Source organism: Aptenodytes patagonicus, chromosome 5 (genome assembly GCF_965638725.1).
Source record: "Aptenodytes patagonicus chromosome 5, bAptPat1.pri.cur, whole genome shotgun sequence".
In the NCBI taxonomy this organism is placed as follows: Eukaryota; Metazoa; Chordata; class Aves; order Sphenisciformes; family Spheniscidae; genus Aptenodytes; species Aptenodytes patagonicus.
In genome coordinates, this window is record NC_134953.1 from 13,402,581 (window position 1) to 13,417,745 (window position 15,165).

General features: G+C 42.1%; 1 protein-coding gene across 1 annotated transcript; it reads right to left on the reverse strand.

The window, feature by feature from the left end:
• Positions 1 to 10,847: 10,847 nt before the first annotated feature.
• CH25H (cholesterol 25-hydroxylase) lies at positions 10,848 to 12,352 on the reverse strand. Its single transcript, XM_076338086.1, has one exon. It carries the CDS (start codon positions 12,239 to 12,241, stop codon positions 11,417 to 11,419), a length of 825 nt encoding a protein of 274 aa, XP_076194201.1. The 5' UTR covers positions 12,242 to 12,352; the 3' UTR covers positions 10,848 to 11,416.
• Between the last annotated feature and the right edge of the window lie 2,813 nt (positions 12,353 to 15,165).

The window sequence follows — 15,165 nt, forward strand, 5'->3', positions numbered from 1 at the left end:
CCAGGCTTGTTCTCTCTCTGACGGGTGCAGGGATGTACTAAGCCATGTAGGAGCAGGAGAGGGGGAGTGTGGGGAAAGAGCTGGAACTACCCTGCGCAAGGAGGCTTTCTGGAGGTGGGGATGCAGAACTGGGGGGATAGCTGAGCCGCGTGAGGCTAGGGCTAGTTTTGCTAGGGTGCAGGATTCACAGATATTTGTAAGATCAGGTGTGGAAGGCAGTGGGCAGCGTGGATTGCTACAGTCAAAGAGACAGGAGGCCAGAGTACATAGTTTGGGACAGACCGATCTGTTTGGATCTACAGGACAGTCACATATAAGACGAAAAAGCCAGATGAACCGAACCTACAGATAGCTTCCTGACTAGTCTACTCAATTTTCAAAGACCTTACAGTTTTAGAGACAAACAAAAGCAATTTGCAATTTCTAGGAAAATTCTTCATAGTGATTTCATCTCCACTTAATGTGGAGTACCTTTCTTCTCAGAAAAGGCTACTTCGTTTGATGATTAATGTCTCTACTCTCAGCATTTGTAATGGTTGACATTTCTATCATGAAATCTTGGGTCTTAAACTCATCTAAACTAGATAAATTAAAAAAAAGAAGTGATTGACCTAGGGGAAAAAAGTTTACAATAATGATACTGCAAAAATTTTTTGGTGGACAGTGATGATTAAAAATGCAGAAAATTATATATTCATGCAATTAAATCACAACATTTCTGTGCCTTCACTTGGAACTGCTGCCATTTTATAGCAAAACTTCATTGGCTACAATTATCAGTCCTAAAATAATGTGAGCTCTGAAGTTCACTGAAGTCCTTCCTTCATTAACTTCCATAAACATTGGAACTTGGTTTTAGGACAAAGATTATTTAGTCAAGGTTAAAACTACCTTTCTCAGTGAATGTCAGGTAAACTGCAACTCTCCTAGTGTTTTTAGCCAGTCAAACTACCACTGATCTTTATGGTCATGTTTCTGTCTTGTTCCACCCTTGGTGTGATTTCAGAAGTTGAGCATCCCTAGGCATACTGTTTCTCTCCTCCCCCCGCCCCGCTTCTTTTTTTTTTCTTTTCTTCTTTTTTTTCCCCTCCTCTTTTCTTAAGTCAGCCCCATATTTGTTATTAAACCTCACTGGTCGAGCAAGTGCACCCACTTGCTGAGGGTGCACTCGATCCCACTGTCTATGTCATTGATGAAGATATTAAACAGTACCGGTCCCAGTACGGACCCCTGCGGGACACCACTCATCACCAACCTCCATTTGGACATGGAGCCGTTGACCACTACCCTCTGGATGTGACCATCTAACCAATTCCTCACCCACCGGACAGTCCACCCATCAAGTCCATACCTCTCCAGTTTAGAGAGAAGGATGTTGTGGGGGACCGTGTCAAAGGCCTTACAGAGGTCCAGATAGACGACATCTGTAGCCCTTTCCATGTCCATCGATGTAGTCGCTCCATCGTAGAAGGTCACGAGGTTAGTCAGGCAGGACTTGCCCTTGGCGAAGCCATGCTGGCTGTCTCGAATCACCTCCCTGTCCTCCATGTGCCTTAGCATAGCTTCCAGGAGGATCTGTTCCATGATCTTCCCAGGCACAGAGGTGAGACTGACTGGCTTGTAGTTCCCTGGGTCTTCCTTTTTTCCCTTTTTAAAAATGGGGGTTATGTTTCCCCTTTTCCAGTCAGCGGGAACTTCACCGGACTGCCACAACTTCTCAAATACGATGGATAGTGGCTTAGCAACTTCATCCGCCAGTTCCTTCAGGACCTGCGGGTGCATCTCATCGGGTCCCATGGACTTGTGCACCTTCAGGTGCCTTAGATGGTCTTGAACCCGATCTTCTCCCACAGCGGGCGGCTCTTCATTCTCCCAGTCCCCGCCTTTGCCTTCTGCAGCTTGGGTGGTGAGGCTCGAGGACTTGCCAGTGAAGACCAAGGTGAAAAAGTCATTGAGTACCTCCGCCTTCTCCGTATCCTGGGTAACCAGGTCTCCCGTTTTGTTCTGGAGAGGGCCCACATTTTCCCTCGTCTTCCTTTTATCCCAGACGTACCTATAGAAGCTTTTCTTGTTGCCCTTGATGTCCCTGGCCAGAGTTAATTCTATCAGAGCTTTAGCTTTCCTAACCCGATCCCTGGCTGCTCAGACAATTTCTCTGTATTCCTCCCAGGCTTCCTGTCCTTGCTTCCACCCTCTGTGTCTCGTTTGGCCATTACCTAAAGAACAGACAGCACAGGCTGCAATTAATCTGGAGCTGCATATTTGTGCAGGGGCCAGCAGACTGCTTTCGCACAGAGAGAACCAGGGTTGGTTCCTCCCTGCCTCTTTGTCAATGGGTAAATAAAACAGTGTAAATACCTCTCACCTCTGCCCAGCTAATGATTCTCATAAAATGTGAGAGCACTTAATATCTTTGGGACCGCTCTGGCTCCGTCCAATCCTGCTGAGTTGCATAACAAGTCCACAAATTACCGGAAGACCCTGCCAGACACTGCGGTTGCATAACTGTTGTTTCCCTCTGAAACTGAGAGACAAATGACACTATCACCACCACACAAGTTTCAGCTGCCTTGTTCTCTGTCAGCATGTCTTGACTTGGGGGAAAACCCTTAGGTTGCTCCTGAGGTTGAGTATGCGTGCTCACATCTCCCCATCAGCGTTCCCTCATGGTCCTTTGTGGAGAAGTTCGCCTCTGTCAAGCCACCAGCCATGACTCTGGTTTGTTGTCATCTCCAGCTTTCTTACACCATACCTTATAAACCACAGGTTTTTGTATACATACATATATATACACACATATATATATTTATTTATATATATAAATATTATTTTTATCTATATATTTATAATTACATATATATATATGTATATAAAATGGATATATATGCACTATCATGAGCTACCTCACATGTTGCTGGACAATCACCAGAAGTGCCACACATCCATTTCTAATAATCTCATCCTGGAATTCCCACCCAAGCAGAATGACAATGCAGTTCTTCCCTGGAAGCCACTGGCAAAGGTCATTTAGTCCTAGACTAAACACCAGTTACCTTTGTGTGACTTGAGTTCAAACCTTGCTTTGGATCCTATATTAAGTTTTTTCTATGCTGCTGTCAGGAATTTTTACATTAAAAGGCAGAAGTAGTGTAAGTACACAGGTGTAACAGCATAATTATTAGAAAACCTTTACACAACACTGGATTTGACACCTTTGATCATGTGTATTGCAACAAGCAGAACGAGTTTCTGAATCGCTCTCCTTGCCACAGCCAGCTAGAAGCTTAGCAGGTGCTATATCTACATCAAATAATCAAGATTTGTAATAACAACACTGGGAAATAAAGCAAGCCCCATTGCTTGTTCTGTTTGGGTATTAGTGCTTTGTAGATAACACACACCCATCAGCTTTTCAGGTATCTGAAAGGGCCAATTACTGCCAAGTCAAATTTAGATGTTTGTATTGAGAAAGTTTTGATTAAATTCTTCTAACAAAGAAGTGAATAGAGCTTTCACAAAATACATGTTACAGATTTCTTCACCCTTACTTCAGTGTAGCCACCAGGAAGGTGTAGGTACCAAGAAAGCTGTTTGGCATAGCAGGGTAAAGCATACAATTGAACTTTTCTGCTAAAATGCTTGGGAGGCAAAGAGCAAATACTTACTTTCCACTGCTATCATCATATTTTTTGAGTTAAAAACCTCCTACAGTTTTAAGTTTAGTTCTTATTTCTTACTCTCAGACCTAGCGGGTAAAAATATATCAGCTCACAGCGGATGAAGAACGTGTATATTGATGGATTTTATTCTTCATTTTGCTTTTCTTCAACTGCAATGATTAGAAACATAATTCATCCTCAGGGAATGCTTCAGTCTCAGAGGAAAGTTTGGCAGCAAGGAACAGGTGCTATAAGTAATTTCTGAATGCAGAAGGTCCATACTATGCCTCTAGCCTCCTGGGAGATAGTTTTTTCCTCTGTGTTTGCAGAGCTCCTGGCACCTAGAGTTTGGCCAGGGTTTCAAAATTAAATTATAAATAGTAGTATTTGAAATAGTGCTAACTGCAAATTATTAGGCTCTAACAGGATGGTTAACTTCTAGAAACAATACTGATGCTAGTACAAGCACTAATTTATCCCATTATCCTATGACTAAGAGGTCTGAGAGAAGAGCAGGGAAGCAGTAAGCTGAAGCTCAATAGGCAAAGGAAATAAAAGAATCAGCTTGTTATGCTGATATGGCTGAGTGCATGTGCCTTTCCACATATAACATGCTCTGCTCTTTTGTTGTCTGTCCATAGCTTTCAGAGAAGAACAGCGCTCTTATGCTAGCTGTGCCAAGTGTGGAGGGAAATGAAATTCCTTCTTCTAAAAAATGGTTCAATTACTCAAGATACAAATCTGAGTCACAAAAAGAGAGGAAAAAAAAATTGAAAAAATGCATATAACATATGGGCTAAACTATGCAATTAATTTCCAGAAAGAAAAGGACGCAGAATAGTAGGCTTAGGGCCTAGGTTTAACAGTGGTGGGAGGGGGGGTTTGGTTATAAACACAGTGTCGGGATTTGCTAGAAAGTGGATAAAATAGTAAACTACCAGTCATGGTACTTGCAAAAGAGTGTTGCTACATAGACTAATTGTCCGCCAGTCAGCTGCAAGCTAGTGATTTTGCTTCAGCTTTCTGGCTCAGGAAACATGCATGCTACGTAATACGAAATGGAGATGTCATAAACTGGAAAAGCAATTTCCCGCAGGCAAGTCACAAGAAGCAGCAGGCACTGCTGAAACCATGGCTGTGGGAACAGAGGAAAGACACTAGGTGGAAAGAGTCAACCCCACAGAACAAGTAATTAAACATTCTTTTGCTTTCCTCACCACATTAGTAGCAAAGCTACTAAGCCATTACTCACTTTCTTGAGGCTCCAGCTTTGGGTTGGGCCTTATCATGCTGGAATTGTCACTGGCGAGAAACTTTGACACCCTCAAACACTGCTTCCTGCAGCTCTACATCAGCATGGCCCTGCTGACCCAACAGGCACAGACCTACCAGAGACCCTTCCCCTCACATATCATCAGTCTGCTCGGCTTCCTCATCAGAGGACCTGGCGCTTGCTTTGCATCCAGGGAAGAAACCACACATGGGAGCATTTGAGCTACCCCACCACCCACAAACACAGTTACTACACAGCAGAGAAGTCCAGCGTGAGCTAAGGTCACGTCAGCAAGCACAGTGAGCCAAACCAAGACCTCCCTGGACTAGGATTCAGGAGGGGAAAGCCTTTTCTCCTGCTCCGATGAGCTGGGATGAGCTGGGCTCAAGTGAGCTCTAGAGAGGCAGGTGGGAAGGTAACAGGAGGCTCTCCCGCAGGGGGAAAGACCTAGAGAGAAAACACCTGAAATGCCAGCCAGCCTGCAGGGAGCTGAGTAGGAGAGGAAAAGGGACAGAGGCAAGTGCTTGCCTTCTCATACGTAGTTTTCCAGGGCAGGTTGTGAGGGATAAGCCTCCATTTGCAACAGAACACGTGCGAGCAATGTATTATGGGTTCTGAACTGATGCAGGCACAAGGGAGTGATCATCTGACTGCCTAAGTGAAAAAACACTGCAAACCTGGCAAAGCAGCTGGCAGTACTCAGCCAGTTTTCTTAGGGGAGGAGGGGAGGCTGTCAGCAGCTGCTCAAGGGAAGTATTTTGGAGTTACCAGGAAAAGGGAATACCAGTGGAGATGATCACTAGGATAAAAAAAAGGAGGGAAGGCAGCTGGTAGGCGTTTGCTCTTTCTGGAAGCTCGACTGACTAAGCCACTTCTGAGCTTGCAGGTTTTGTAAGCTGCAAGCGTCAGAGGAGCGTGCTCACACGGTATGAAATCATTCCATCCTTAGCACCCATGTATTTCCCGTGTTCATTTTTCTGGATAGCTTGACAAATTCCATCGTGTCAGCTATTTAGACTAGCTCCAGAAGTTTTGTAAACAAATCGCTTAAAGGGTCTTTGTAATTATCCACACGTGTTGTTTCTCAGGGGTGTAATCTCCCACAGCTTCTGTGAATGTCTGAAGAGGTGAGTAAACAGCCTTACATCAGTACAATTTCTAGCAGTGCTTTTTTATATCCTTTTGATAAAGAGGGTACATCTTGCTCACCTTAAAAACAGATTTTCTATAGCTCATCCTAGACTGTGGGCTACTTAACCCCCTAAATTGTTTGCTGCCTGTTTGTTATGAGGACAAATAAAAGTACCTGCCATCTAAACTCTCCCTGAAAGTGTAGGTAACACATCCTTCCACATCCCTCCAAATCACACATCTGTAACATGAAGTTTCTCTCAATGGACTGAAACCAAAGTAGTCGTGTTTTTGCCTGCCTGGCCTACTAACCATCCAGCTTGGTTTGTTAGCTTTTTGGTTTCCCACACGTAAAACCTGTTATCTCAAAACTGAGCATGGAAGAGGCACTCCAGTCCATGTGCCTGTAGATGTTTTTTAACTTAATCTTATTCCTGATGACACAAAAGTATGTTTACATTTATGCTGACCGAAGGCGGAGTTCCCTCTTGCAAGTCGCTGTGTTTTGCTGCTGTGGGAATTTCCAGGAAGAACTAGATAACAGGAAGGAAAAGCTGTGTGCAGATGCGGAGTCTGTACTGCCCCAGCAGTAAGAACCTGAGGGCTGAAAGCATCTGTGCGGCGGTGGGGAGGTATGTCAGTGCAGCCCTCCATCCGTACCTGACGGGCAGCGTGCACAGCACCGAAGGACAGTGATGGAAGTGCCTGCAGACACATCGGTTTCCTTTCCCTTTCTCCTTTCCCTCATCCCCCTGTCCACACCTACAGCCTAGATCATGGCAATCGTTGCAGTTTGGGGGACAAGGTGATTAGCAAGCTTTTCAAATCTTCTTTTTAAAAAGAAGAAAGTCTGAAAAGAAGGATTAAAAAAACTCAGCATCATTTTCCACAGCTAAAGGCCCCTCTGCATTAGTTCTGTTCCCTTTAAAGTCTGGAATGCTTGTGTTGGTTGGTTTTGGGGGGTGTGGAGGTTTTTTCTTAAGCAACTTCAAATTTCCATAAATTAGAAACACATTTAAGTTTGGGAAAACAATTGTTTGGCAGTTGTTTTTACGAGAAAAACATACTGCAAACTCCAGACTGTGCTACAAAGACCTTTCAGGTTGGATTGTACTGAGCGATGCAGGACCAGCCTAAATATTTGAGCAAACTGGCACATCAGCCAAGCCCAGCACACAAAGCTAGGGTCTTAGACGCAGTTTACATGTAAACGTGATAGTAGGCTCACACTGATTAGTCTCTCAACCAAGGTAACCTGGGAATAAATCCACTGCGGTTTTGTATTTTGAGAGAGTCCAAGATGACTGATTTTTTCAGATACAGAACTGTAACTGGTTCAAAAAGGGTTGCATGGAGGTAGGCAGGTGATAGTGGAAGCTTAAGACTTGTGCATGAAAGCAAGAATAAGTAAAACTGCTGAAGTGACTGCTGAGTCCACTAAGATAAAGCCACATCAAAGAGTTATTCACTCCTTCCAGTAACGTTGAGGGGCAACGGATGACAATTAAGTGTTCTGTCATTACAAGTTGCTTCAAAACTAATTCAGAGATAGCATAGTGTGATAGCCCAAAGAGATGCTAGTTTTTCATTTAATCCAGATAACACACTAGATTAACTGAGTCACTAAATCCATTAATGACATAGAGTATTTTTCAAATCTTAAAAAATCATAGCTGTAGACCGTAGACTGTGTTGTTTGTCCCCTGTAAAGTCCTTGCATTTGATCAACATGAATAAGGACAAAGCCTTTTCCAGAAGTGAATATTGACTCTAGAGCATGGCTCTAAATTTCATACGTGCTCTCCGAAGCACCTGAGGAGCACACTTTCCAGCAGTGCTGAGAACGTACCCGCTAAGCAAAAACCTGTCCCTTTGCAGTGTTGTATACTGTTACCTCAAAATTGCCAAACCGGGTATCATTTGAAAGACAGCCTAAATTTCAAGAGAAGTATAGTGCTAAATTGCCAGTGAGAATTTGGGAACTCCTGCAATTTGTAAGATCAGACAAAGAGTTCAATATTTAATCATGTGCCTAAGAACTAAGATACAGTTGCAAAGAGAAATGCATAAAATCTTACTTCTTTGACCTTTATTAAATTAGGATTTTTAAAGATATAAAGTGGATGATAGCAGCATCAAAAATGTCATTTTATAGCTTCAAGGGTCTGAGCAAACATCCTCTAGTTACTCACAAATGACAACAGATTAGCTTTTGGCAGATTAGATAGGAAGTCTGTGTGGCACATCATGTCACATTATAACGAGGAAGGAAGCTAGGAGAATTTTGGAACAGAAGAGTGAAAGTTGGTTTTGGTTTTCTGACATAAACCCTTACAATAGAGTGTCATGCCGTTCCATTTGTCTGGTGAAGACTTGCGGTAAAGACCATGGGGAAATGCAAATATAGGAAGCAACATCTGTAAAATCCTGTTTTAAAATCTCAGCACCATCAATACACAGAACTTGCTGTGCTCTCACGCTCAGTGGTACAGTATATGCTGAACTTTCAATGAAAACAGGAAAAAAAACAACTCTTATTTGCTTTACCTTCAGTATATGTTTTTGTCTATATTTTGCTTTTCATTGAATTGCAAAGGCCTGAAGTTACATGTTTGTCTGGGTCTTCGGCTCATGAGTTTTTCTCATACATACGTCTAAAGTTATATTATAGTACATTGCTACAGAAAGTGCTTCAAAACACACACAATACGCAAATGGTTTCAGTCTCTCACAGTTTAGAGCCCAAGTTACCTTCAAAGCGTAGGAGAAATAGGGACAAGGTATGCTAGGATTATGTCATGATGATGAAGTACAGATATTTCTAGCATGGAATTCAAATAAGCCACTACAGACATGTACTAGTCAAATTTTCATTTGACAGCTTTTCTGGGGGGTTGTTGGGGTTCTTTTTAGTATTCCAAGTTCACGCAATAATGAGCCTTTAAACCGAGATCCCAGGGCTGATTGGCAAGAGGTTCGGTACAGATATAACCTGGGGGAAATTCCATATCTGAGGAAATGCATTCTTGGTGTGTGTCTGAAGGCATCCAAACGTTGAGGATGTGAGGGAGAGAGGAGCAGGCAGGATCATCATGCAGTACATCGCCTCCTTCTGTTGTCACTTTGATCATCCTCACCGCTGTTACACTACGCTGTCAATGACAAATGAGACGACCTCACTTGACTTGACAAGAGCAAGCATAGTTTTGCCTGCAGCTGGCTAGGACTCTTTCACCGGTAGTAAAGTATTTGGTATATCAGCTCTTAAGCTTCATGCAAAAAACCGGAATAATCCCTGTGGGTTCAGCTACAACCTTTCTTGTGGGATTTGCTCATAGGCTTCCTATAGCAACATATCCAAGTAGCAGTTAGCCTTAACCTTGCTTGCTTAGAGAGCCAACAGTACATGAAACAGACTGTTATAGTGTATAGTTACAATATATAGTTACAGTATAAGGTATAACTCATTGAAACCACAGAGCACCCCCGTCAGATGCTCAGTAGTTGCCAAGCTGAATTAAGTGGGATTTCTAGAACTGAGAGGGTAACTTTGGGATACCTCAAAATGGCTAAACTGCTCAAAGAAATCAGAGACCGTATTTTACCTCCTGCATTTGGCAGGAAAAAAAGAATACTTCCTTCTCTTTGTAGCACACCCCAAAATACTTAAGATTGTAATCATCAGAAAGATCGGGAATGCTTTCTTTCAGCTGAATAGATGCATGGCAAAAACTCCAGTTTTTTGCTCTTAGGATGTGTCATGTTCTTACCACTGAGAAGAAGGGTTGCTCTTCTGTGGTATCCAGAGAGCAGAGGGAGTAGTTAGGTATTAAGATTGCAGCCTTTTGTACTGTTTATGAAGATGTTTATGAAAACTACTTCCTGTTATCAAAAAGATGCAGTGTCCAAAAGTGCTGTTCCCTTTACAAGTTCATATTGTTGCAAATACTAAGTGTTCTCTCTTCTCCTGGACAAACAGCCTCTGTAAGGTCACACAACCCTCTAGGCATAACATAATGACGAAGACATTTTTCGATGATGATGCCTAAGTGTTCGTTACACACTCTCTACATTATTTGCACTTTCTCTGTTCCCATCGCTATCCTGAGAAGTTTATTAGTAATACAGGATGGAAGATTATAAGCATTAGAATGTTACGTAGCGGACATAAGAAGTCCATATGGATCTCTGCTGAATGAGACATGGAAGACCTGCTTATCTCTTCATGCTTATTTTTTTTCAGTGTGACTTCTGTGAGACTACATGGCAATCTTTTATATTAACTGTTCTTCCAGCAACATGTAGCTGTTTTGCTCTATGGTTTAGGATCCTGAAGGGTTTGATTCTATTCCTCTGAAATCGGCTTGAAAGAATAAGCTATTTTGTAGAAACCCTGTTTATATTCCCTGCCAGGTTTTTGCGTGCGAGTAACAATTAATTGATGTGGTTGTGAAGGACCAATGCTCCCTTTTATTAAGGGGCTGCTTAATGCTCTGCTCTCACACCATATATTTAGTGAAAATTATTCAAGCTTCTCACAAATGTAATAATAAAATTTCACCATGGCTTTTTAAACTGCATTCTTCAATATTCTGTTTTTACAAAATTGAAAACTATTTTAAAATAACACGTGTTTCTGGAGAAAAAGTAAACAGTTCACTTTTGAAATAACATGACAATATTTTAATAGGAAAAGTCTGAAACTCAAATAAACGACACCTATGCAAGAGGAATCATAGCTGTTCCTAATATGAACAGAGGAATGACTAAAATGAAACACAATATAATTTTAAAAGAATGACCATATTTATTTTCTATTAAAAACAGGCAGTTGGATCAAGGTTTAAAATATAAATATCAAAATTATTGCACTGTTAGGCAACTAGCTTTGTTCGGCAGCAATAGTTTACAACATCATTGTCCAATAATATGATCTGGCAGATTAAACTCCACAAAATCCATGATGTGTACCTTTTCTGTTTACATCATAAATCATCCTACAACAGTAAGATAATTGTTCTGGCGTATGTATAAAACATCATACAGTAATACAATACATGCTTTATGAAAGCTGGAAAGAAGGAAAGAAGAGAGAATGTCTCTTAATGCTTCCCTTACACCTTTGACTCAAACAAATTTAAGCAACAGATATTTACCCTCTCATTTGCAGTCATTTAATATAGGCAGTTCCAAGTACACATACAAATACACATATATTAAGAGGATTTGTTATAAATAGCTATTGCTTTTATAGGAAGCTTCAAATATACAATCATCTTCTGTATGTCTTTGAAAAATTAATGTCCCAGTTTAGTCTATAAAAAAATAAGAGTTCATCCACAGGTAAATATCCTTAATTAGAATGCGACTCTGTGAACGTCCCGAAGAGTTTGTCCCAGTGGGTGAAGTAAGGAGCATAGTTTGATTTGAATTTCAGATGATGGAGATCATGATGCGGTGCTCCTCCGTACAAACCAAACGGCACGAGTCGGTGAGTTGACCACGGAAGGTCGTATCCTGAATGGTCCTCCACTGACAACCAAATGTTTGCAAGGAAGAAAATCATTTCTGTCAAAGGATGGCATTCGAGGAGCACTGGGTTGATAGCAGCGAAAAATCCCAGTGAGAGCAACTCCCATACACTGGAATACTGTGTAGTAAGAGCAAACGTTGACACGTGCTTGTGATGCACCTTGTGGAAGGTCTTGTAGAGCCAAGGCACCTTGTGATGAAGCAAATGCCACAGGAAGTACTCAAAATCAAACAGAAGCAGGCAAACTCCTACTTCCAGCAGGACCTCAGGCAGCTCCGGAGCTACCACTGGTAGATTCATCGGTCTCCAGTACCAGTGGAGAAATGTCACCGGGAAGATCAAAACAACGTGGTGATACGCACTTTGAATAATGCAAGGCACCATCATTCCAAGAGTTGGATAGTTCTGCGGCTGGATTTTGTATTTTCTCAAGTTTGGTAGTCTAGTGCTTAAAAAGTCCAGTGCAATATATGGAAGACAGAAAGCCATGTATGCTGAAAAAGAAAACAGCACTGGAAAAAACGGTGACTTGATCAATGGCTCCTTTGCTGTGACAAAGTCCCAAAGAGACTGAAGGCACAACCTGTCCCGCTGTCCATCCATCACGTAGCTGAGCAGCGCTCTGTCTGGCAGGCTGCGGTTCATGCTGATGGCAGTCTGAGAGGTCTGTAAATCCTGCAAGCCTTTATCTAGCCTGCTCAAGGGAAAACTCCGCCCATCAGAAATCCTCCGTACTTAGTAATATGTAGCTTTAAAGAGGAAGTTCCCTTTCCTGTTATAAAGAAGCGGTATAATGTTTTACAATCTCAGAACAGAATTAGCTGGCCAGGGTAATCACAGGAGCTCTACAAGAGACTTGCATGATAGGAAAAATATGCAGAAATGCAGAACTCTCACCCTGGAATTCAGAGAAAGAGGGTAGGAACATTTTCCACTCCACTTAGTGCACACACTTGAAAAACTGCTGTCTCCTACTAATTTTAAATTGTGTCATCCTTCGTTATCCTTTTGCCATTATAGGTAAGGAAATGCAACCTACCATTGATTTTTTTATGTGACTGCTACCAAAGATGTACGTGTACCTAAACCCCAGGTCTGACCTGTGGATGTTTGGTGGGTAACGGATGTGTGCAAACACACATTTTCTTAGTGATCCCTTATATCTTAGTATACAACAGGCTAAGTCAAAACCTTAGGGAGACCTACACTATGCTTCCAGTCTGGATGTGGTGGCTGTGACTTATCTCCATCTACTTTTGAGGTCATGTTCTCCTTTATGCTCCTGTATCTACCTGACATGGCAAAATCCACCTGACTTGACTAGATGCAAAATTGAGCCAACAACTTTTGGAGAACAAAATATCCCCCAGTTGCTGGGAAGAATACAAGGTAAAAATCTCATTATGCTTCCAAACAGATACTTAGTGACAAGTATTATTGCATTATTACAATATTCACTCCACATCTCAACAGCTCTTTGAGCAATGTGATATGGAAATCATCCTTTACCCAAGTATCAAACTAACTTACGCAATTAAAAGATCCACTGGTTAGACCTACGCCCTTTAGAAGATCTTCCTTTGACCATAGGCAAGCACACAGCAGACAGAAGCTAGCAGGCTTGACTCCCAACATTCCTAATTCGCTAAAAGTATTTTAGGGGTAAATGATGGAGGTTTTGATTTAACCATTAAGACATCACTTCTTTTGTGCTTTTAGAAAAAGACAAACGAAGCTTTGAACATTTAGGGAAACAGAGCTTGCCATCAGCTTCCTATGAACTCACCTCTTTCGTAGGTACAGCATTTTTCTAATATTGGAAATGAGCTCAACTTCCTGGATGACTTTATTAGCTTGTTCAGACAATTTTAGTTCTTTGCTATTCAGAAAAGAAATCTGATGGGGGGAAATGGTATTTCCTTTCTTCTCAATAATTAAGAATGATTAACTAGCAGTGACCTTTTCTGAACTATGCATGGACTTCTAATACTTAAGTTTGCTTTCAGCCTCAACTGTCTTCTCTTCAAGAGATTCTGCTCTTAAGGAAGTGCAGATTTTGCTCTCTCCTTAGACTTCGAGGAGTTTACTGAAACAGTAACATTATCTGTGCTATTATTCAGGCAATCAGGAGTTCTTTGTTGGAGACAGGTATGGTACGGCCTTCAAAGACTCTACCCGTCGCACATACATTTTAGAAATAGATTCAGATTCTCTGCTGTTGTGAGACTGTTCTGTTGAACTCAATTAATTCAGGCTGTTGAATGTAGTGAAACTAAAACCCAGGGAGAGACACTAATGTAATGGATGAGAATCTATATCCAAGAGCTTCATTTCAATCTTCTGATTGTATTTTATCCTGACCTCCATTTCACAATAAGGACATGAAAAATGCATTTGCAACTCAAATCACCATCTGGGTCTGAAAATATTCTTGTGAGAGATGCTTTCCGTTGATTTATGCAGTTACAATCAGAAATTAAGCCTCCCAGATGGGATACGTGATGCTCTATTTTATTAGAATTATGCAGGGACTAAATTTATTCTATAATGTATTCCAAACCTGCCTAAAGGGAGACTGACAGAAATTGCTCAGCTGCCCTAAAGACTCTCCTCCGACTAATCCCTAATAGCCATGTGAAATCTCAAGAAGTTTTAGAACCACTGCTGCCTGTAAGCTAAAATTTAAGGAACAGGCATTTTGCCTGCAGATTAGGTCATAGAAAAATATTCTTAAGTCCCTTAAGGAAAAATAACGGAATTCTGCAGTCTTATTACTAGCAAATCCTGCAACATAAAGCCCAAGCAAGGCGCTAAGGCGAGCAGAGCTTACCTGGGAGCCTGGCGCAGCCCCGAGCCGGGCTCCGCACGCCGGCAGCGCGGCCGTCTGCGCTCCGCACCCCATCTGCTGGCGCTCCGGAGGAGGGGCTCCGCTGGCAAGGCTGGCCCCGGCTGGGTGCTGAGGCAGGCTCAGCAAGAGGGTACGCTCAGAAAAATGGATCCTCACGCATCAGAGAGGGCAAACCCTCACTCTCCAGAAACTGAGTTCGAGCTGTTTGGCTTGGCCACCAAAAAGCACTTAGCACGTATTCCCGCTCCGCTAACTTCGGTTTCTTTGTCAGCGCAAGGTACAACGTGAAGAAAAGACAAAGTACACACAAATCCTTTCTGTACTTAAATCAGCAGTACAACCCCAGCTTTTTTCGCTCAACTTACAATGCTGCCAAACTTTCCCATGTGTTACAAGACTCTAAATGGGTCTCTCAAAAAATCAAGACTCCTGCTACAGAGTTTAGGTTGAAGGGCACATAGTTTGGAATGAGGCCCCGCAAAGGGTCTTAAATAGATTCCACATGAGCACAAGACGCAAGCACCTACCCCAGGCTGCACTGTTAGGTACAAGCTATAAGGTAAACAGCAAAACACTAAGTGAGTAGGAAAATGAGGAAAAGTTAGCAGGAGGGAAAACCAGGATCAACATACTGAAACTAACGTCACAGCAGCAGAGGCAAAATTTCTTTTTCCCTCCTCCTCTTCTCCCCCTCTGTATGGTAGGATTATTGTTGTACCAG